At 37.7% G+C, this 24,432-nt stretch overlaps 1 protein-coding gene across 5 annotated transcripts in view; it reads left to right on the top strand.

The window, feature by feature from the left end:
* Nucleotides 1-17,567, top strand: part of Pcmtd1 (protein-L-isoaspartate (D-aspartate) O-methyltransferase domain containing 1) — a 71,816-nt gene extending 54,249 nt beyond the window's left edge. For 3 of the 5 annotated variants that reach the window (XM_076924415.1, XM_076924413.1, XM_076924414.1), the window contains 3 exons: nt 6,340-6,511; nt 8,824-8,947; nt 14,510-17,567. In XM_076924415.1, the coding sequence (XP_076780530.1) occupies nt 6,458-6,511; nt 8,824-8,947; nt 14,510-14,877 (546 nt within the window). In that variant the 5' untranslated portion in view covers nt 6,340-6,457 and the 3' untranslated portion in view covers nt 14,878-17,567. Of the gene's footprint in view, nt 1-792; nt 985-6,339; nt 6,512-8,823; nt 8,948-14,509 lie in introns of those variants that run through there. The other 2 variants (XM_076924416.1, XM_076924417.1) reach the window with 2 other exon arrangements.
* The last annotated feature ends 6,865 nt before the right edge of the window (nt 17,568-24,432 follow it).

Below are 24,432 nucleotides of genomic sequence, written 5' to 3'. Positions count from 1 at the left end.
TCAAATCAGCTTCAAACCTGATCGTCCACCTCAGATTCTACAGTGCTGAGGTCGTAGGGATGAACAACAGACCTTGCTAGACAAATTTTAATGTGACAAATAAATTATTTGGGGGGCAGAGAATCCTTGAAAATAATAAAAGAACTATCAATTATGTATAGTAACATCTGTGCAGGGAATAGTATAATGACTCAGCTGTCTGGTTTTCTATAAAACATTTGTGGATGTTTCAGTAATGTGGGGTTCTACAGTGCCACAGTAATGTGAGTTTGTCTGTTCACTGCAAACAGACAAACAAAGGGAGTTTATTTACTTTTAACACTTTGCTTCACATAATTCCTGAATTGTCCTAACATGAGACTGATGCAGTTGGAAGGGAAAACACTTGAAAAGGTAAAGTCTTTGTTTTTTAATTTTAATTCAACAGTTTAGTTTTTGATTATAAGGTATTTGAATGGTATATTTCAAGATCAAGAGTTGCTTTTACCCCAACAGAGATGTTTAAAGTATTGTCTTATTTTTAACAAAGTAGTCATTTAAGACTTAAACTGTATTTTAATGAAATGTTTTTTAAGAAAAAGATTTTGTGATTTCATTTGTCAATTTGTTTTGGATGAGATATGAGAAGAAGGTAGGACTGTTCCCCAGGTCCTTGAAATTCCTTTATTCCATTGGAACAATTGTCTACAATTTCAATGACAGTGTCCTCTGGCACCTAATAAATTAGGTGCGCAATTGCTGGCCCCAACTTCACAGTGTATTGAAGGGGAATGTTGTTTTTTCTACTCTCAGTCAGCTCCTAGACCTAGACTATCCGTCTAAGAGGGAAGCTACAGGGCAAGGCTAGGTCACCCTGGTCTCCTAGCTGCTTTTCAAAAGAATTATATGGGCAAGTTGGCAAGGTCCCTGCTGTGAATGAAATCATCTGTCCATCTGAAGATGAAGCTAATCGAACATGCACCTATAAAGAAAGCCACTGCTAAGGTAAGTAATTGGAATCATGGTCTTACTTTGGTCAAGTGTTTATGTTCTCAGCCAAGATGTCTCTATGTTCTACACTCTTCCATAAATTATTTTTAATGCACAGCTTAGTAAGAGCAAGTGAAGTGTGTTCCTGTGTGGGAGTCTTACAACAGTCACTGTATTTTCAAGTTTATTTCTAATAAGCCTCAGGTGAATGAATTTGTGGGCATTTCAAAGGCTTTAAGACTACTCTAACCCCCCGGCCCCCAAGATAACTTTAATGTTTGGTAGTGGGACTCAGGAAAGTGAGTTTATTTAGGAGATTCTGCTTGGGTATATTTTCTAAAAATAAAAAAAATATCTGCCTACTTTAACTTAAGTCCAACATTTAAACAAGCATCTAATATAAAAACCAGGGAAAGAACACCTGAGCCATTCTTAAACATAACCACATATATTTGTCTATCATTTCTGTAAATTTGTTACATTTCTCAGGTTTCATGTGATGTGTGCTTTCTATAAAAAGATGGCATTTGGATTTCTCTTTTCTCTATATTCTAACCAGAGCTACATGTATAATTTATCAGTACCCATAGTGGTATTTTATATACAGAAGTTCTGGACCGATTATTGCTTAAGTCTTCTAGATTACACAGAAACTGTTGTTAAGATTGAAAGTGTGCTTTGCCTCTGTACATTTTAAGAAATTTAGGTGTGGTACAGCTTTTGGAATAGTTAACAACTAAGAATTATTTTTTTTCTATGCTCCATGGAAGAATCAGTAGGAGTTATTCCTGGGTTAATAACATAACACTGCTAACAGCCACCATCTGTGTCTTGATTATTTAGTTATTTTGTCATGCATATTGATGAGCATATCCATAAACATGTGCCAACATTTAATAGGAGTACATTTTAATTCATAAGATTTTTGAGAAAAAGGCCAGCAGTGAAATCTCTGTACTGTCCAGCTGACTAGTGTGAGTTTATTTCATGAATGCTGTTCGAAAGGTATTGTGACATTACTGAGGTGGCTTCGGTTCTCCACTGGATGCTATGCAGAAGCAACTGGAGGTTAACTTTTGTTCAAAAAGTTAATTTCTGTCTATATGTAAGGCTTTAAAATGTTAACAATATACAACTTTAGTTTTTTCTTAACTTTTTTCTTTGTGAAAAATTTATTATAGGCAGCAAATATTAAATGTAATATTTAAGTATAATAAATAATGGTTGAATGGTAGATACTTTGGGGAGATATTTCTTTTCTGGTTTTCTTATTTAACACTGTTATGGTGGTGACTTGTATATTTGGTTTACAAATTATTTTCTATATGTTTTTATTGCCAACATTTTCTCACAGTTTTAGATATGTCTCAATTTTTTATTAATAAAAATAATGTAGCACTTTTGGGATTTAATTTTTTTTTTTTTTAAATTTTCTTGTGGTCGGACCATGGACTTGGAGTTGCAAGAACAACTTGCAGGAGTCAGTTTTAATCCTCCACCATGTGGCCCCAAGGCCTGAACCTTGTCTCTAGGTGCTTTTACCCTCTGAGCTATCTCACCGTATTTTCTAATTCTAGTAGGCTTGTAAATTTAAGTGTTCTCTATAAGGAAGTTAGTGTGTTAAAGTATAGTAAGTGAATTAGAAGTCTATTTCATTTATATTAGTGGACATTGGAGATTGGAGTTTTCTTTCAAAATTGTGCTTTATCCACACATTTAAGTAAATAGACTTCATGATATCTTGATTAGAAGGGGAAAAAAAATCAGGTTATTACTAGAATAATGAGCATCCTTTTAGATACTCAGTTATCTGACATTAAAGCCAAGAGTTATTTGATTTTGTCGCATGTTGAAACAATATATGTATAATGTTACGGTTATCAGTCAGCATCATGATCGGTGAACTGCTATATCATTTTTGAGTGCAGTGGGCCTTTACCAACCAGCATCATGATTGGAACTACAACATCACTGTAGACTGCAGGGGCACATACATTCACTGTAACTTTATTTCTAGGCAAGTTTCTCTTTAGATCTTAAGTTTTATGATCATCATATTTACTTTATAATTTGAATTCTTATTAAAAGTTGGTAGTTAGAAAAGGTAATAATAGAAAGCATATGTATTTCTTACATGTTTTTCTTAAGTGAATTAATGTATTGGGGGCGGGGGTTGTAATAGGTGATAGATGCATTTAAATTTAGATATCCTAACAGATGACAAAACCAACCAACCAACAACAAAAAAACCAAAAAGCAGGAAAATATTCCAGTGAGAAAACAGTATTTTAAGGAGAAAGTTCTTGTACCACCTGTCTGCCTAAGACAAGCAGATGGCCAGTTGTGTAATATTTTGTCCTTTGATGTAACTGTGTAAAAATTAACTATTGGTATGAAATGGAAAAGTATTATTTCAATAGCTTATGTTTTTGTACAAAGTTTTTGAAAGTTTATGTGAATTTTATATATGGAGCCCAACTCGCATTGTGCTAGCGACATTTTAAGGGCTCAGTGTCTGTGGTTAATGACTATCATCTTGGATAGTCTGGCTCTAGACCATTCAGATCAAAGATTTTACAAATTTCATGGCACCCTCTGATTTCCAGGTCTGTGTGTTTCTTTTCACCTTCATTTTTAAGGAGTCATATTTCCTCCCTCTAAATGCTAAAGCACTTATCACAGTTGTAAATTATACTCCAAGAGTGGAATTGTCTTGTCCGTTTGCTGTGTTTGCAGTAAGTAATCATAACTGAAGTTAGACAATATGTGCCTGGCTAGACTAACAGTAACTACTTTTGAAGGAACTTGTGCAGAGGCATATATTTTTAAAACCAGGCACAAAACTCTTGAATAACGCTCTGTGGTTGTAATTATGAGTTGCTCACTTCTAATGGTGTTTTCTTAGATATTAGTTCTGTGAGCTCCCTGCATTTTAGCTATTTAATAGATTTGTAAAAAGAACTTTAATAATGAAGATTTTCAGATAGAACTTTCTGAGAATAACTTTAAAAAGAGCAAATAACTTAAATTTGACAAAAATTAAACCATGTGATTCACAGCATGATTATTTAAAGTAAAAAAATTACATTTTGGGGCTGGAGCAATGAGTTACTGGTTAAGGGAATCTGTTGGTCTTACAGAGGGCCCAGGTTTGAGTCCCTGCACTTACATCATGGCCCAGAACCATTTATAACTCCAGTTCTAGGGTATGCAAATGCCCTCTTTAGCCTTCGTAGGTACATATAATACATACAGACAAAACACTTAAATACATACAGTAATAAGATATATAAATCTAAAAGAAATTACATTTTGACCCCATTTTAAACAATTGGAGGTTGGGCTATGTAGTCTTGTCTCTGAGGGAAATTAAATATCCCTAATGTGGGTAACCTCATACTTTTAAAGACTGAGATTTCATTGTGAAGCTGATATCTTAAGTGTAACTTGAAAGCACAGTAGGCCTTCATTAATTAAAGGTGGCCAGTGAGGGGCATTCAGGGCAAAGGGACAGCACACACAGACACAGGAATAGCTCTTCATGGTTCTCACATGAAATCAGAGAGAAGTAATTCAGCCTGGCTTCAGAGAAGTGTACACTGCTTATAGTAGTACTTGGAAGTCAGTTTGTATTGTCGGAACAGAACACAAGCTAACTGGTGGGACCTTCTGATACATCAGGACACGACAGACAGACAGACAGACAGACAGACAGACAGACAGCATCTCATGATGAGAACATATTAGGGAATACTATATAACAGTTTTGAGGTGATCTTGCTTTGTAACAACCGGTTTGCTCTGTGAGTCCTAATCTACCCCTTTGACATGTGGTCCCTCAGTTAATCCCTTTGAGGTGGTTTTCTCATGAATTTGTTACCTCTTACTAGTGCTTCCTTCTTAAAGATGTCACCACCTCTCAACATTGCCATACTTGTGACCAAATTACAGCACAGTTTCTTTGAAGGAGACAATAATCATAGTACATGTAGAATATTGTATCCCCTTATTCTCTGCATGAAACCAAAATGACGGGAGGGAATTCTGAAAAATATAAGCAGTGAGATGGAGTTTATAGTTAAACAGTTAATCAACATGCCTGGCTCACTATGAAAGTGGAGATGAGAGTACAATGTGTACTGTTCTTAACGCTACCTCCTATCTCTTTCAACCCTTGCCATCTACAAAGACAGTATGGAATGAAGGACAGGGCACAAGACTAGCAGACTCCTTAAATGTATGTCCATTGATAGATCTAAGCTTTAGTGAATTTTAATGAGAACTATATGTCGTAAGTTCACTATTAATTATCAAACGATATGTTTTCTAAAGTAAAATTGATTCTGATTGAAATCATTTGGTCATCCTTCAGTATATGCCAAGCTTTTACTGTCAATTATTTCATTTGTAAATGGTGGTTTAATTCTGCTATATGATTTTATTACTATCAGAAGATTAAGAATTAGTTTTAAAAGATTGGGAATGGTGGCTCACACTGTAATTGAAGCATTTAAGAGGCTAAAACAGGAGGACTTCAAGGAGTTTGAGCCCAGCTTGAGTTTAAGGTCTAAGGGGTGAAAAGAATTGCTTTTGCATTGAGGTTTCAGTTTTAGTTTGTATATAATAGTCTGTTTTTCACCTTATTGACAGAATTTAAGAAATATCATTGAAGTCTATATAGAGTAGTTTTTTGATGTATAATATTACCAGGAGCCAGCATTATAACTTGGTTTGATGAACCTTGAAACCACATCTCCTTTTGTGTCACTTAAGAAAATCATAGGGGCCAAATCTGAAGTTAAAAAAGCACTACTCATTTGATTTCTGTCCAAATCTTGTAAGTTACCTGGCCACAAGTTTTAGGAAATCCACCGTATTATTAGTGGTTGTAAGGGTGATGGCCAGTAGATTGGTATCTCTTGGGCAAGGCTGCACTATTTCTGTCAGCAAGAGTGGCAAGTGGGGTGGAGTCCTTGAATGAGGCCTTCTCCTTTCTGTTGGCCTAAGTATCTGGAAAGAAAGGTGGAAAGTGCAGCTTTTTCCTGTTGACTTTCACCCTCAAACTTCATTTCGGGGGCATCTCAAGACTGTGGTTTGATGGACTTTGATTATATTCACTTCTATGCCTTAAGTACTTAAGTTTCATATGGCCCAAAATAGGTTAATGCTTTGTATGCTGTATCATATATAACAAACAGTATACTTGATCAGTGTTAAATTTCACGCATATTTTAAAATGAGATTTCCTAATTGTATTTTATCCTTAAAATTAATTTTGGTAGCATTGCCTTTCAAGGACAGGATTATGGGGATTTGTCAAAGAATTAATGTTTTGTTTAAACAAATTAAAATGTTCGTTTTCCCACACAGATTTGAATTCTGTGAACCCGCATTTGTGGTGGGTAATTGCCTTCAGATAGCTTCTGACAGTCATCAGTATGATCGAATTTACTGTGGAGCTGGAGTCCAGAAAGACCATGAAAACTACATGAAGATCTTACTCAAAGTTGGGGGCATATTGGTCATGCCTATAGAGGATCAGGTACCTTCATTTACTTCTCTCAGGACAGTTGTAACATTGGGAATTAGGACTCTATGTGACAGGGAAAGAGATTGTAACTTTAAAAGAAGAAACAGGTCTTTACAGATCTGGCTATGTGTGTGCATAGAAAGAAGCTTGGAAGAGATCCTTATATGTTTTAAGTAAGCAGACGTAGACAGGATGTGTGATAGGAAACTAGAGCTCACTTGAGTACTCAGCCTCACCCAGTCAGCCAAGTTCCTCATTTGGAAAGTATGCAGTTGAACACATAACCTCTACCTGGAACATGTTAAGTCTGCTTTGTGGCCAGCTTCAAGTGCTTCGCTTCATAACAACTTCATTGAGGGGCTGAAAAGATGGCTCAGTAGATAAGAATGCTAAAAATTATTAGAAATTTATTTCTACTAAAACTCTTTGTAGAAGGACCAGGGATGTGTCTGAGTTGTAGAGGGCTTGACTCTCAGGTAAGGCTATGAATTCTCTCTGATAACACACATTTACACAGAAAAAAATGGGCAGGCCTGGCTCAGTGTGAAGGGGTGGAGCTCAGTGTACACTGTTTTTAACAAGCGGACAGAGTTACATGTACTTTCCTTGATTTGCTTGAGCATTTCTGAAGTTTACACTTAAAATTATTGACTTTTTTTGGTTTCCTTTAATGATGTGTTTGAAGATACTTTTTTGTTGGTGAGGATCTTGTTATATAACTCAAGCTAGCCTGCAATGCAGGACATTGGTGTCTTAGTGTATACATGCTAGGTTTATAGGCATTCTAAAATTAGAGATGTTTGCCAAATTAAAACTTCTTTTTGTGATTATTTAAAGCAATAAACTACATGTGTTTATTTATGCATGGGTGTATGGGGGCATGCCACAGAACATGTTCAGAAGTCAAAGGACAACTTGTAAGAGTTGTTTTCTCTTTTGGCATGTGAGTCTCAGGTATGAAACCCAGGTAACATGTTTGGCAGCAAGCATCCTTATCAGGGAACCATCTCTCTGGCTCTATTTGTGGTATGAAATTAAGGTTAGAATTAGAATCTCTTATCCCTGTTAGAGAAGAGCATGAAGTGAGTTCACTGGTATAGTCCTCTTAACATACTTTAACCAAATGACTGAACCGATTTCAGACATTTGTTTGGGGAGGCAGTCTTGTGTACATATTTGTAGAGGTGCTTGTAGAAGTTGGGTAACATAGAGACTCAGCCTGGCCATATTCGGGTATTCCTTTTGTATTGAAACAACCATCTAGGAACTAGACACATGGCTCACTTGTTAAGGATGCTTCTTGTGCAGTCATAAGAATAAGAGCTAGATCCTAGACTCAGGTAACAAGCTGGCTGTCCTGTCCTGCAAATGCCTGTAACTCCAGCTTTCACTTTTGGTTTCCACACGTGTGCAGGTGCACACACTCAATAAGGTCCTTCCCAGACAGCACCTGTATAAATCCTGTTTGAAAGTTCATCGTAAGTGGCATATAGACATAAACTTTTTCATTGTGAATTTTGTACAAACAATAATATATTTTGATCATATTCAGCCTCTAATTACCCCCTCTCCAATGCAGATTCTCCTCCCAATTACTCCCTCCCAACTTCATGCCCTTTTTTTTTTCTTTTTAAGTAACTCAAGAGTACAGTTAGTATTGTTCTTATACATGTGTGTGTAGCACGATTCACTGGAGAATGATCAACGTAATAAGGACTCCATCCCTAAAGGAAACTGACTTTCCTTTTTCTCGCAGCCATCATCTATCAGTAGATACCTCAGCTATGGGTGGGGCCTTATGAAGCTTTCCTGGAAATGCTGAGATTTTGATCATCAACTGCCGTGAGCCCATGGGTTCCAGGGTCTTGTCATATAGAGAAAACACCATTTTGTAGCAATGCTATATGACCTCTGGCTCTTAGAATTTTTCTGTCCTCTTTTTGGGATGTTCCCTGAGCTTTAGGAAAGTGTGATATAGATATGTTGTATGGGACTCTGTATGACTCCACAAACACTCTCTGGAGTTTGACAAATGTGAGTCTCTGCCAAGGACTGAGAGCATTATTCATGATGGACAGTTCATTACTATGTCTATTTAGTCAGATAATAGTAATAGGTTCTCCCGTGGGTTCTGTAAACTCAGACTTACAATAGCAGGCATGCATTTCCTGTGGAGTAGGTGGTAGATTTCTAGTGCTATAATGCATACTTAAGTAGAAATATCTTGGTTGCATTTAAATGTTAGCTTCTCATTGGCAATTATTTTTGTAAAAGTTTGACATTAAATTAATTGAGTTGCTTCTTTCTTGTTTTACTCCAAATAGTTGACACAGATTATGCGGACTGGACAAAACACTTGGGAAAGTAAAAATATCCTTGCTGTTTCCTTTGCACCACTAGTACAACCTAGTAAGAATGATAATGGCACACCGGACTCTGTGGGGCTCCGTAAGTAGATCTTTGAACTCAGAATGAGTTGTCACTGATGGCATTTAGTAGATCATATGTATAATTATAACAAATTTGAATATGGCAGTAATGCAATGAGTAGGTTGATTATTCTTAATTTAGAAAACAAGTCAAGTTTTTATGTTGTATGGGGTACTGTATCTTCCTTTCAGGAAACTTAGAAGTGGATCATACCAACTGTGAGCTTACTAGTTTGTAATGTGGTAGGAAGTAACTGTGGTGTTAAAGAGTACCACTTAGATCCAGCACAACTCAGACACCAAGTCAATACAGAAAACAACATCATTTTATTGTAATCAAGCTCCTACTGATCAATCAGGGATGTAGAACATACCTGTGAGCCGAACTGCAACTCCCACACTAGCCCCTCAGCCACAATGTTACAGAACTTTTAAGCCTGAAAACCACAAACATGTGTGGCCAGTTATGGTTACATTTTCTACCACTCAGAATCCAGGGGTGGGAAACTTTCCTAAAGATATTCTCTATGTGGTACACTTACCCACATTACCCTGTTCTCATTGCCTGGTCTATTCAACTGGCAGGGCAACTTGCCTAGTACTCATGTCTCAGCCTGCCGTCCAGGATGTCAGTTACTCATGTACATGTCTCTCTCTGCCAAACAGGATGTCGGTTACCTAGTGAAGTCTTTCGAACTTAGCCTTTATTTGACCCTTGTTCGAAATTGAAGGTTTTCAAAATGACTTCAGTTTGGTTCCTCCTCATGGTGGAAGAGCATCTAGTCTATGAGTGATAGGAAGGAAGTCCTGTCTGTTGCTCCATGATCTGAATTATGAGAATGCTGTCAGAGAATCTACTTTGTCAAGTGGCAGTGTCATTTATTTGTTTTCCTTTGAGTCAGGGTCTCCTGTTCACTGTAAAGCCAAGGATGGCCTTGAACTCCTATTCTTCATGCCTCTATCTTCTGAGTGCTGGAACTGTAGGCAAGTCTACTATACTGAGTGGCAGCATCTTTCAGAGATAGTGACTATAGAAGGTGTTAGGTGCATGAAGAGCATGAGTGGTTCAAGATCAGGAACATGTTTGGTGCCTATGGAGGATGGATCATCACCAGGACCGTGGGCAGGCAGACTAGTTATTGTGAGGATAGCTTACGTGGGTATGGATAGAATTGTTTGAAGGCAGAAAAATACCACAACGTGAGGAATGTGGGTGCTGGGGAAAAAGAATTGGTTTTCCCTTTAATGACTAGCTGAATATGTTTGTGTTACATTGTTCAGAAGGAGGGTAAGAGAGTGGGGGCATTTTCTTTAGGCTATGTTGAGTTGTCTATGAGTTTACAAGTGTCAGGAAGCCTGTTGGGCCAAAACCTACTAAACAACTGAAATTATCAGTAGGGAATCTTCACTGTAAAAGATGGTGTCTGAAGCTGTGCTTAGATAACAAATATATTAAATTACCCAAGGAGAGTAGAGATAAAGGTAGGAAGAGGGATTTGAATTGGACCTGTTACCCACAAATTTAAGATAAAACAGTAGGATTCCTTAGTTAAGAAGGGATTTAGGTCTATCAGATGTTGAAGACCAAGAAAAATAGTCTCAAGGAGCATGTAGTGGATATCTGACCTGGACTCAGAAGGCCTTGAGAAAGAGAGGGAAACTACTGTTAACTAGCTTTAAATATATCATAGTTTTGTTAACCATTAAATACACTACAGATGAACCTCTGGTTTAATTTGCTTTTATTTCATAGGCATCTGAATTTGTACAGAAAGCTCTTTTACTTCTTAGTACTTGTTTGATTTTCCTTTTAATCATCGGACATTGGAACTAAACGCTTGGCTTAGTGTGTGACCTGTAATAATGGTTAGTAAAAAAGCAGTGTTGGGAGTCTTGGGAAATTTATTAAGTCATACCTATTTGATTCATTTCCCTAGTTTTTCTCATTTGAGGGAAGGACTCAGAGGTCAGATACCTTAATGACTGGTGTGTCAGCATCTTACTTTACCCAGCAGGGTCAGTGACAGGGAAGGAGCTTAGATGTGCATAGTCGTGTTAGACTTGTCCACCCAGTTACAGGAGGCACACACATGAGTGAGCAGAACCTAGCTGTCGTCTATGAGTTTTATGACAGCACTAGATGCATAGGTAGCCAAAGTTTTTTTATACACACAAATTACAAGCTATTCTCTTCCTGGGGAAACTCTGAGACCTTTGCTAAGTATCATTCTCTGGTTGTGTCATTGGCTTGAAGGTCTCTTCCCCGAACCCTGGAGAGAGACATAGTGACTACTTTTAAGGATATATAAAGTTCTTCCATTTTGACTTTGTGTTTCTATTATCATCTCATTTACAAAGAGTTCTGAAAATTTTTGAAATTTTCATAATTTAGAAATGATTCTTAACAGCCTTTTAAAAATGCTTTTGGACTGTATACTTTTGGTAATATCAGAAAGTATAAGAGATAAACCATATTAAAATATCCACATACAGCAGGAAAACACAAAATCAGAACAATTAAAGAATAAAAGGAGACTCATCTATGCACCAAATGCAAGGGCACCCACATTCATTAAAGAAACTTCCATAAAAGAAAGTTTCACATTCTTCTTTAGCTGAGACTTCCTGTAGGTTACTTTTTATGTGTCTTAGCTATAAGGATGATTTCATGCTAACATAACTGATAATTGGCATGAACACAGTGCTGAAGGTTATCAGTTTCCATTCGCTGTCACAAAAATAGAAATGTAAATAAGACAGACAGCTATCGGATATTTGTTGAGTATATATGAATATAAATTAGGAGTAAACACAGCAAGGGCCATCAAGAAGGCTCAGTGGCCTATAGATATTTGCAGAACAAGCCTAATAACCTGCATTTGATCCCAGGAACCCACAGTAGAAGGAGAAAATCAACTCCCAAAAGCTGTCCTCTGGCCTCCATACATGTGCTGTGGTACGTGTATATCCACATGCAAACACACATCATCATCATGCATACAGCAAAGGAAAAAAAGGGAAGGGAGGAGACAACAGTCTCCAAAAGCAAATTGAGAATTCTGGGAATTGCTTCCCCCATCTTTGTATAATAATCATACAATGAGAAAGTTTTAAAAATTGTTATTTGCTAAAATTCCATGGAGAATGAAGAATAAGAACAAGTTTCCTTTGTGTTAAATAAGTCACAGTATCTATTTGTTTGTAAAATAATATCCTGTTAGTTATAGGAAATTAGAATAGACTAGAACACTGGATCCAACTCCTGCTATAAGCAATACCCTTATAAACCTTGTGCCACATGGCTGTGGTAACAATAAACCGGTTGGTACTCAGTAGCTTACTAAAATAAAGATAACAGGTTTCCTTTTGATCTATCACAATTTTTATTTGACTTACAACCATATTTCATTTCGTGGTTTTATGTGGCATGTGGTTTATATGCATATAAAACTGTAGAAATATGATTTAAAATTTCAAAAAGAAGGATAGTCATTGTTTAAGTTCAGAAGCAGAAACTACCGTAATAAATTATGAAATTTTATTACATTGGTTTCTGTGGAATCAATCTTTTAAAATATATTTATATTTGAAGGTAGGTTGGATCTGGGCTGTGGTGGTGCACACCTTCAATCTCAGCACTTGGGAGGCAGAGGCAGGCGGATTTCTGAGTTCGAGGCCAGCCTGGTCTACAGAGTGAGTTCCAGGACAGCCAGGGCTACACAGAGAAACCCCCCGTCTCGAAAAAAAAGAAGTTAGGTTGGGTGTTTGTTTGTTTGTTTGTTTGTTTTAAAGGGAAACCAGAATGTTTTTTATATGGCTCAACTTTCTCAATCTTTCACCCTTTTGTTTGTTGTTATAATTGTTTAATTTTATGAGACATGGTATTACTCTGTAGCTCTGGCTATAAAGACATAGGCTTTTTAAAAATCGTTTATTTTTTGTGTGTGATCTGCACATACACATGTGTGGAGATGCTTGTATCTGTGCATGCACATGCATATGGAGGCTAGCGGAGTCCAGAAACCTTCCTATCTCCTAAATTGGTGATGTTCCTCCTGAAATGACCTTCTTGGTTAGCGACATATGTCTCAGATTCAACAGTCTAAGCAAATGTATGTGAATTCTCTCTTCTCATCCTGTTCTCCCCTCTGCATTTGTCATGTCTGGATTTGATACCAGCAGCTGCCTAGAAGTTCATGTTAGACACCGGATGTTTTAGTTTGTTATTGCCCTTTTAGCTCCAATAGCCAATTTGTTTCTGTGCTATCTTATATATTGATATTTTGTGTTTTTCAACTCCTATCCCTTCTTGTCAGTGTGGCCATATCCCATGTGACCACCTAAGTGTTTGACCTGCTTATCCTGTTTATCCCAGACATCACCACCTATACAGTATTCAGTTCACAGCACACGAAGCTCATTCTTCTGTTAGGGCTTTCCTGTTCTCTTTGCTGATCTCCGATCATTTTCATGGCTCGTAGGTGATTCAGCTCCTTTGAACTCTGGCAAAGCAGTCTCCTCGGAGAAGACTTTCCCACCAGCTAGTGGAAAGTTGACATATCTGTAGCCAAGGACTTCCTGTGAATCACTACTGTTGTGTTCTCTTCATAGTCCCTGGTTTATCTCTTTCTTTTTTTCCCTTTCATCCCTTCTCCATCTTTTTAAATCCTATTTTCCACATATGTGAGCTCCCTGTATTTAAGGACTTTACCAGTTTAAACCAGTCATGTATCTAAATGAGTTCTTATGTGTCTGGCTTATTGTTTATTGATTTGTTAAGTAATTTGGGGAACAATTTTGGATCAAAGGCACAGTTGATATTTTATACATTTGAGTGTATGATCCTTTTTCCATTTTGTAATGTATTTGATGTAAGTAAACAACAATATCTTAGAACAAAGCCTCTTGTACTGAGGACCAGTGTTTATTCACAACTCATATTTGATGGTACTTTGCTGTGAACAAGTGTGTGCCTAGTTACCTCCTCCAGCCCCCATGTCTTACACACGTGCCCATGTGTGAGCATTCCCAGTGACTTTAGAGTTCAGGCAGCTATTGGAATGTTTCATTGAGTTATTTTTATAAGTATTTGTTTCCATATAATTTATTCATTTTCTTAAGAAAAGGGTTTATATTTAATTTCTTCGTATTACTGTTTTGCCTGCATGTATACATGCACATGTGCATACCTGGTCCCGCAGAGGCCAGATGTGGGCATTAGATCCTTTGGAACTGGAGTTCCAAATGCTTGTGATCAACACTGCGCCTCCTCCCCCACAGTCTCCATATAACCTAAACAGCAACAACAACAAAGCAGTATTAAATGATAAACAGGGTAAAATCCCTCATCAACTGAGCATTTTGTCTTTCTCCTGTTTCTAAATTATTTATTCTTTCAGAAACTATGGATGCATAGAGATAGCAACACAGACATTTGCCTCATTTTGCCTGCCCTGCTCAGTGTACATTAAGTCATTGTGTATTAAGCATTCTCAAAGCAGTTTTTTATAGTTTGATATTTTCTAAAGTTTGTGAAGAAATGTCCAGTGCATAATGGTGTCGTATTTGTGTTTGTTTGTAGCCCCATGTGCTGTCAGGAATCTCCAGGACTTGGCTCGTATTTACATTCGGCGCACACTTAGAAACTTCATAAATGATGAGATGCAGGCCAAGGGGATTCCACAAAGGGCTCCACCCAAGAGGAAAAGAAAGAGAGTTAAACAGAGAATTAACACTTACGTATTTGTGGGTAATCAGCTTATCCCTCAGCCTCTAGATAGCGAAGAGGATGAAAAAATGGAAGAAGACAGCAAAGAAGAAGAGGAGAAAGATCACAGTGAAGCCATGAAGCGTGAGGAGCCACCTCAGAACCTACTTAGGGAAAAGATAATGAAATTACCACTCCCAGAGTCTTTAAAGGCTTACTTGACATATTTTAGAGACAAATAACTTAAAGCAAGGAAGAATGCCTACTGATAAACGCCCTTACTCTTGTAAATGTAGTGTTAATTAGGAGTTAGAAAATTACTTCACTAGAATGAATTATTGCAGAAAAAAGCGTAAGTTATTTCTCTTAATGACAGAAATAATGTATTCAGTGATTTAAAAGAGTCTCTTTCTTAAAATCTATTTTTCTTAAATCTTGAAGAATTACTGTTTTGATCTCAAAGTGGAATGGGTCAATAGTAAGAACTTTGTATACAGTACTCTTTCTGGTTCTTCATGGATTTGTAGTATTGGTGATTGAATTTCATTCTATAAGAGGTTGATACATTGTCACACTTATATAGGCTTATTTAAATTGCAGTTTGCATTTCCGTTATTTGAGCTTGCTTATCTAATAAGGAAAGCAAATGCTTGTAGACCTACTTACTTTTTTTCTAGAAATATTCCGGGCAACATATGAGTGCAATACTAATTCAAGATGATGAATAATTTAGCTTTAAAAACCACAGACTTCATGAAATTTTACAGACCTGAAACTTAAGCTTTTGAATCTATTGCCAAAAGGCATGGGGGAAATTCCTGCTTCTCTCATAGAGACTTTAAGAGCACAGCTAGTGAATGTTCAAGTAGGAAGTGGCTACTTGACGCAGCTAGTTTGTATGGGCCCTTTGTGTTCTCAGTATTTAAAGATAATAAGGTTATCTTAACAGTAGAATTTTAAGTGTTAGTATATTTAGGATTGCCTTTCCAAGTGGATATTTATCTATGACAAGGTAGGCCACACTGGCCTCATCTGCTCTGAGTCTTTCTAATATAAAAATAATCATGGAAGTTGTATGTAGATGCCTTTGTATTAAAATTTCCTTAAGAATCAGAGTGGGATTTCTGGGACCCATACCAAGCTCATTTGCCTTCATTCTGTATTTTGTTTTTTTGGTAAAATGATAATGATTTTCACTTTTTTGCTTAATACTGCATTCTTTACATACATAGGGCATCAGTGATACGACAGGCAGTGCATGTTGTTACTAGTTCTTTCTTCCTAGTAAGGTCTGCACAGTTATTTTTTGTTAAGAAGCTGTGAGATGTGACCTACTTACTACTTAGCATCACACAGAAGGGAAGATTTCAAGTGTCTCACTTATTCCTACCACATCACTGTCAGAGCAGCCGCTCAGATTCGCATAAGGAAATACAATCATGATGATTCAAATAGTTTATAACTCAGGTCCAATAATTCTGCGTTAAAACAGTTTAATCATGAAATTGTCCCAAATAATTGATATGTTTTAATAATGTGAGCGACAGTGTTATGGAAAGAATTTATTTGACTCTCGTGGAATGGGCCTGTACATTTTTCTTACTGTAATTAGTAAACTATTATTAAATGCTCTATTCTGTTTCTGTCCAAGAAAGGAAAAAGACACCTCCCACTCCCTGAGGTGGTACTGGGGATTGAACCCAGGACTAGAACCTCATGCATGCTAGGCAAGTACTCTATAAATGAGATATGTCCCTAGACCAACATACTTTCTTGTTCTGTTTAAAAATTTGTTTAAGAATTCCTTTTTTTCCCCCCTTTGGGGGGAAAATAATGTGTTCTTGAATTTCTGATACCCACATAGTCTTCTCTGGGAAGAGTTTTCATTTATTTTCCATTCTGTCACCCACATCTCTTTATTTTTTTCTTACAGCTTGATGTACAGTTATCTGAAAATACATATTCCTCAATGATCTTATTTAGAAGATTGTTTTTACTGATATATTTAAAGAGATTATTTTCATGCTGTCTTCTGTTGACTTTGACAAATTGTACAATAGATTGTCTTGATCATTGTATTTGTTGTCTTTGAAATGTATATTTTGTCCTTTTAATTTCATTTACTTTTCAGGTGTGACTTTATGGTTGACTTTTAAAGGTAGGTAGGGATAAATGAAAATTTAAGGAAAGCTGTCTTATCTATTAACTCAGATGCATTAGATTAAAAGAATATTTGGGTTTGGGTTTATTTTTATTTGCGTGTGGAAAGTTATGCTTTTTAAGTAAAGAAGTAGCAAATACAGATGAAATTTTAAAATGGAAGAAAATAAGAAAAAAACTAAGAAAATGAAATAAATGAAAATGAAAGTGAAAGTAAGCCATATGTGATAGCTAACGCCTGTGATCAGCATTTGAGAGGCTGAGGCAGGAGGAATACTACAAACTTGAGGCACCTGTGGTTTCAGAGCGACTTTGGAGCCCATCTGGGCCACAGAGTAAGAAGACCAGGTTTTATTCTTCAGAGAACATAAACAAAAGAAAGTAAATGATAATTATGGGGAATAGTTTCATGGATTTACATATAGACAAATTTAAGTTTATCTTTTGAAGACAACAAAGAAGGCTTGAGTGGAGGTGTGTGGTGCTTTAGTCTTGCAGCAGATTGGAGACAGGGTTGAAGGAGCATCCACCATCGCCAAGATCCCTAGGACCTGAGGGCGACAATGGTAACTGCCAAGGGTCTAATTTAAATCTGTCCTACTCACTCGTCAACATATTGGATTCTGGTATTAATATAATGTTAAAATAGCATACATGGTTAAAATAAATACTGAAAGTGTGTTGATTGTTTGAGATGAAAGTAAAAGAAAACCTGCTAAGTCATTGGGCAACTTGGGAGGAAAATCATTTAAATAAACAAATCACATCATTACGCCTCTTATTTTTCCTCTTATTTTTGAGATCAATAATCACAGTACATACAGATATTTAGCCACATTTTTTAGGGCAGAAGTCCTGGCTCCATTAACTTCAGTGGTGAGGTCAGTCCTCATCGAGACACCCCAGTTAAAGAACTGAGCGTTAATGAGAACAGATTGGATTTATTCAGTGTGGCTGCATAGGAGACAAGAACAAGCAGTGATCTAGTGACCCATACCTGTCATGCTTTTAGTGTGTTGACATGAGCTTTAGATTGAGAATAATTCAGGCAAAGAGCATGAGTTAGGCATAAGGCAGGTATGGTCCTGGAGGTGGCCCAAAGAAATCATTCAAAGATGATTACTTCTTTAGTTTCAGCTTTGTCCTCACCAGTAATTGCTCCTATCTGGGGATAGGGTGCTATTGATGCCTCTCTTTTAAACTATTCTTCCAAGGTGACTTATGGGGCCAAGAGAGGCAACGCTTTTTAGCAGAAATAGAGTTAAATTGCTGTTTATATCTCTAATTCAGCACTCTTACTGCTGTAGGTAAGACTTTTCAATGCTATATTGACTAGAGTTGAGAGAGTGCAGATCCTTCTTGAGTTCATATTAGTGGAAATGCTGAGTTCTCCAAAAAAAATGATGTGTTTGTAGGTTTGCCGTATATAACCTTTATTATATGGACATACGATCCTTTTATTCTGAATTTCTTCAGGATCTTTAACATAAAGGGATGTTAAGTTTTGTCCAAAGCCATTTTTTTTTTTTTTTACCATTATGAAGATGGTCATGGTATTCTGTCTTTGAGCCCATTCATGTAATTTCTAATGTTGAATTAATACACACACACACACACACACACACACACACACATATCTATATCTGGAATAAAGCCAACTTGATTGTGAATTATTTTTTTTGAGGTGCTGTTGAATTTGTTTTGTAAATATTAAGAATTTTTGTCAGTAAGGGAGATTGGCCTTTTTTGTTGTATCTTTAATCTGGTTTTGTTATTAGAACATTTAAAAGACTTAGTAATGTTCCCTCCTTTTCTATTTTATGGGACAATTTAAGAAGCATTTGATGTATTAAGTTCTCTTTGAGGGCTTGGTAAAATTCATCAATGAATCCATCAGGATCTGAACTTTTTTAGTTTTGATGCTTTAAAGTACTGCTTCAGTCTGCCTGCCTGCTATATTTATTCCATCTTTCTTTAAATTTTGGCAGGTCATATACATCTTAGTGCATCCATTTCTTGTAAATTTCCCAGTATAGTGAAATGTGATTTTTAGGCAAGACTTAATGATTTTCTGAATGTCATTGGTTTCTGTTACAACAGCATGTCATGACCATAAGGTAGCATTTCCTAGCATTTGTCTTAATTAGTTTTCAATTATTGTGACAAGACACCTTGACGAAGGCAACTTAGAGAAGAAAGAGATTACTGAAGCTTCATATTTTCATAAAGTGACTCAGTGACCTTCATGGCAGGGGCATGGCAGCAGGTGGGCAGGCATGACAGTTGAGCAGTAGGTGAGAGCTTACATTTGATGCACAGCCATGGGACAAAGCTAACTGGGAGTAATGTGGGCTATTGAAATCTCAGATCCTACCCCCAGTGACAGCTTTTACCATAAGGCCTATAACTAAACCTTCCAAAATAGTTCTGCCAACTGGGGACCAAGCAGTCAAATACAGGATCCATTCCAATTCAGGCCACCACAACTCTTCAGACTGCACAGCACACCTGGTTTTACATTATATCTAACCCTTTATCGTGATGTTTCTTGGGCCTTGGAAGGGGAATGCTATAGATGACCCATTTAGCAGTGAGCAGTCAACAGCCTCTTATTCTGATCACTTTCTACTGCAAGTGGAAGATTCTCTCACCAAGGCTGAGAATACTACATACCGATTTAGAAGGCACTTTTACAACATGTCCATTTAGAAAGACAGTAGTTTGCCATCTGAGACCTATGATAGCCCCAGCATTGGGCTTTTGATTAGATTTACAGTAGCAGAAATAAGTCCTCTTCTGAGAAAGCTGGTCTTAAATACAAATGTTGTGTGTAACAACTACATTACCACTGCTCCCACAGTGAATTAGCATGTGTTGTCATTTTATTGATAGCCATTTTGGCAGGAGTAAGGTAGAATTTCAAAGTAGTTTTGGTTTACATTTTCCTGATGTCTGGGGATCTTGAACACTTTAAATGCATATAGCTATTTATTTATTTATTTATTTAGAGAACTCTGTTAGGTTCCATAACCCATTTAGATTATTTTCTTGCTATTTTTTGGATAGTCATGATCTGTCACATGAAGTTTTCCTTTCATTCGTTAGGTTGCTTCTTCACTCCATTCCCACGTTCCTGTGTTGTACATGAAGTTCATAAATTTTGAAGTATGTACTCTACTTTTTCCTCTGGCAGTTTCAGAGTTTCAGGTCTTAATGCTGATGTTCTTGACTCATTGGAGTTGAGTTTTGTCTAGTATTCCTCTATATGCAGATATCTAGTTTTCCTGATATCAGTTTTGAAAGACAGTGAAGACATTTCAAGCCTCAGCAGCCTTGCACAATGTTTACACTGGAAAATCTATTTCCCCTAAAATTTGGAATTGTACACTGAATAGTGATAGTGTTGCTGTATACATTGGGAAGAGGCCCATGAACTCACCCCTACTGCCCGCTTTCTTTGATACCATTCCTTCTCAATTTAAAGGGTACTTAAAAGAGAGAGGAAGTTGAACTTCTTCCCATTTACATCCCAGGAGATGGCCATCAGAGCTTCCCCCCACCGCACACCTGACACAGTGACAAGAAAGAAAGGCATTACACATGTACTACCATGTCTGGCCTTAGTGGGAGAGAATCTGGAATGAAAATAACCCAGAGATTATTTCCTGGTCTCCTTGAGAGGCAGAATGGCAAAGCAAGTGCTTATAGACTTGCTGGACAAGACAAAAAGAAAGATGAAGCATGGGATCAGATCTTCCAGAAGAGATAGAGCTTTCTGGAGCACACCTCAGTCATACTTCAGCCCTAGCACTCCAAAGAACTGCTCTTATGTTTGTTTTTATCAACATGCTACACGGTATGTAGGGTTCTGTGGTTCGCTGGGATGTGTGAACTCCACTTAGGTAGATGAAACGGGTGGGCGGCAGGCTATATTCCATCTTCACCTCACTGCCAAAGGGGGTTAGGGGTGGCAACACACAGCCCCAGCCTGTGTGAGAAATGGTGCCAGCTGAGGCCAAGGAGACGGGTTCCCAAACTCCTGGGTGTCCATTCACCACTGGGAACCTCATGGAGTCAGGAAAGAAGGGGCTGCATGGGACCAGGGGAAGGGGAACTCCAGCTTAAATTAGGGGTGAGTGTCCATATCTGGAGGGCAGAGGAGCCTTCTGTGGGAGACTTAGGGGACACAGCTCTGTATGACATAGCAATTCTTAGTCCTTGCTTGTACAGTTTAATCATTGTTCATTGTGGAAAATGGGTGCATATGATTTACTCTGGGTGGACCAGAGATTAAATACCTTTTGTAGGAAAAAATGTCCCAGAAAGGAAGCTTATTGGCTAAACCCTATCAGCATAGAGAACACTTTGCTCTGTGCTGTGTGACTAGCTCCCACAATCTTCATGTGGGGTACCATGATCATGTGCTAGGAACTAGGGGGCACAGGAACTGGGTTGGGAGTAGATAAAACACCTACCATTCTCACATATGAGAATTAACCAGGGTTTCTTCCCAGTTTTTTCTGGTGACACAGCTCCACTTGTCCCACAGGGTTCCTTTTGTGAGTCTTCTTGATAAGATAATTTTAAAGTGACCTCATAAGGAAGCTCAAGGACATTCTGTTACAGAAAAAGAACAGAAAGCTAAGCTGTAATCTTGATAGCTGCTAGCGAGAGGGCGACGAGGAGAAAGCTCGTCACATCTTTTGAGTCCAAAAAAACAGGCACCTTTAACAATGATGGGCAGCAGATAGCTGCATTACTGTGAGGAAATTTTTTAGAGAATGAGAGAAAGCATGGCAAGCCTATTTAGAATTCTGGTCAGGTTCCAGAAAAAAAAAAAAAAAAAAAAAAAAAAAAAGAGGGAAAAGGAAAAAGAGTTTTTGAATTAGAACTCAGATATCAAGTAGGCTTAGCAAAGATCTGAAGTAACTATGTAAGCTGGGGCAATCTAAAGAAAATAGAGAAAATGGAAAAGTAAAAATTGTACTTATGAGTTAGAACCCAGAGAGGCAGGCAGATTAAACAGTGAAAAACTACAGAGAACTACCCCTTAAAACTTTTAAAGTTGCCAGGCAGTGGTGGCGCACGCCTTTAATCCCAGCACTTGGGAGGCAGAGGCAGGCGGATTTATATGGTTTTTTGTGATCCTGCCTATGTATTTGGTGTTCCATTTGTCTCCATGTCTAGACCTTTTCCCCTAAATTCAGGAACGTTGTGCTCTGATTATATTGAAAATATTTTCTATGGATTTCCATGCTCATAAGTTACATATTTGGTTAGTTGTCTCAGTAAGTTTCCATTGTCTTGGCCCTGATAACCTTGACCTCTCACGAATTCTTTGCTGGGCTTCCAGATGCCTGGTGTACCATCACCACTGGGTGATGGTTATTGGTACGATTAGATCTCAGATGCTGCCCCCCAGTATGGCCTTCATGGATCAAGTCAACTGCTAATCATAACACGTTGTGGTCCTTCAGATTGTGTTTATGAGTACTGAGTCCTATGTCTGAGCTGTCTTCCTAATGTTAGGCACACAGTTTGGAATGCTGTTGCAGAATCTGTTTCAGAATCAGGTAGTTCTCAAACTCAAAGAAACTCAAAGTTTCTCACATGGTCACATGTGTTGACCAGATATCAGTGTCCGTATGACACTTGCTAGGACTGTAGGATCTGGAGTATCTCTCACACAAACTCATTAGGGTTCATTTTAAAGAATTGCTTACACGATTTTGTTTCCTGTATTTAACTGGCCTTGGAATTTCCTGGTATTTCCTGGCCTGAGAATCAGATGGGTGGTCCTTATTCTCCTGTTCTCCAGTTACTATTCTCCAGCCTTATCCCCAGCCCTGTAGTTTCCCTCTCGGTTCCCAATTCCTAGGGGATCCTGCCGATCTTCTATGCATTTACCATTCAACCCTAACACCATTCCTTTGCCTCAGGGTCTAACATCCAGAGGCACTCTCTGCCTTGAGCTCTGCTGGTCTGAGAATCAAGTAGTGTATCTTCATTCTCCATTCTGTCCCTTTAATTCCAATTTACCAGTCTCATTCCCAGCCCTGGAGCAGACCACCAGCAGAGGACCATCCTTCCTCTAAGGACTCTACCAGGCCTTGTGGCAGATCCAGCTTTGCTGCTTCCTGTGAACTCTTTTAGCTCCAACCCCTTCTAGATTATCTTTATTCCTTTGTGCCAGCATCTGATACCAAGAAGTACATTCTACCTGGGACCATCAGTGGCCACAAGTGGCTCAGAACTCTGTTCCAGGCAACTTGTAACCAACATATTCCTGAGATCCAGAGAAGACAACAGAAACCAAGTAACAAAATACCCACCCAAAAAGATGAGACCAGACTTAAATACCTAAAATCACAATCTCCTCAAACCCAGATGCCTCAATACCAGTACAAAAACACAGTGACTGACAACTAAGATAGTATGCATCCACCAGAACCCAGCCACTGTACTACAGAAGGCCTTGAGAAATGTCCTGTGACAAGAATTTCAAAATAAGTACTAGGAATATGTTCCAGGACCTAAATGAAGAAATGAAATTTATTAATACAATCTGTGAAAAACAAACTGAAAGAAAATGAATAAAACAGTTCAAGGCATGAAATTAAAAATAGATTTACAAAAAAAAATACAACTTAGGGAAATCTGGAAATGGAAAAACTTAGGAATCTAAACAGGAATTACAGAAGCAAACTTCAGCAATAGAATACAAGAGTTGGAAGAGAACCTCTCGGATGTTGAAAACAAGATAGAAGATATGGATATGTTGGCCAAAGAACATACTAAATAAAAAAAAAAAATTGGGCACTAGTAGAAAAATTCAATCTGTGATGGTTTGTATATGCTTGGCCCAGGGAGTGGCACTATTATTAGAGAGTGTGACCCTGTTGGAATAGATGTGGCCTATTGGAGTAGGTGTGTCACTTTGTCCTAGCTTCCTGGAAGCAAGTATTCTGCTAACAGTCTTCAGATGAAGATGTAAGGCTCTCAGCTCTGCTTACACCACGACTGCCTGGATGCTGCCATGCTTCCTGCTTTGATTATAATGAACTGATCCTCTGAACCTGTAATCGAGCCCAATTAAATGTTGTCCTTATAAGAGTTGCCTTGATCATAGTGTTTGTTCAGAGCAGTAAAACCCTAAGACAAACACGAAGAGGTTAATAACACCCAAGAAAATTTAATAACTAAATTTTAGATAAAAAAGTTAAAGGAGGGAAAAAACCCACACCATCATAACAAAATAACAGGAATCACTAAAAACTACTCTTTGATACCTCTCAACATCAGTGGTCTTAATTCCCCAATAAATCACACAGACTAACAGATTGAGTATGAAACCAGTATCCATCTTTCTGCTATATCCAAGAAACAAACCTAAATCAAAAATAGACATTACTTCAGGGTAAAAGGATTTCAAACAAATGAACCTAAGAAAGAAGCTGGTGTAGCCACATAATATTTTTTAAAAGATTTATTCATTTAGTTTATATATTTGAGTACAATGTAGCTGTCTTCAGACATACCAGAAGAGAGCATCTGATCCCATTATAGGTGGTTAGAGCCACCATGTACTATCTAGGAATTGAACTCAACTGAACTCAGGAACTCTGGAAGAGCACTCA

The sequence above is a fragment of the Arvicanthis niloticus genome, chromosome 25 (genome assembly GCF_011762505.2).
Source record: "Arvicanthis niloticus isolate mArvNil1 chromosome 25, mArvNil1.pat.X, whole genome shotgun sequence".
NCBI lineage: Eukaryota > Metazoa > Chordata > Mammalia > Rodentia > Muridae > Arvicanthis > Arvicanthis niloticus.
Note: the sequence above shows the minus strand (reverse complement) of the source record. Positions and strands in the feature narration are given on the sequence as shown.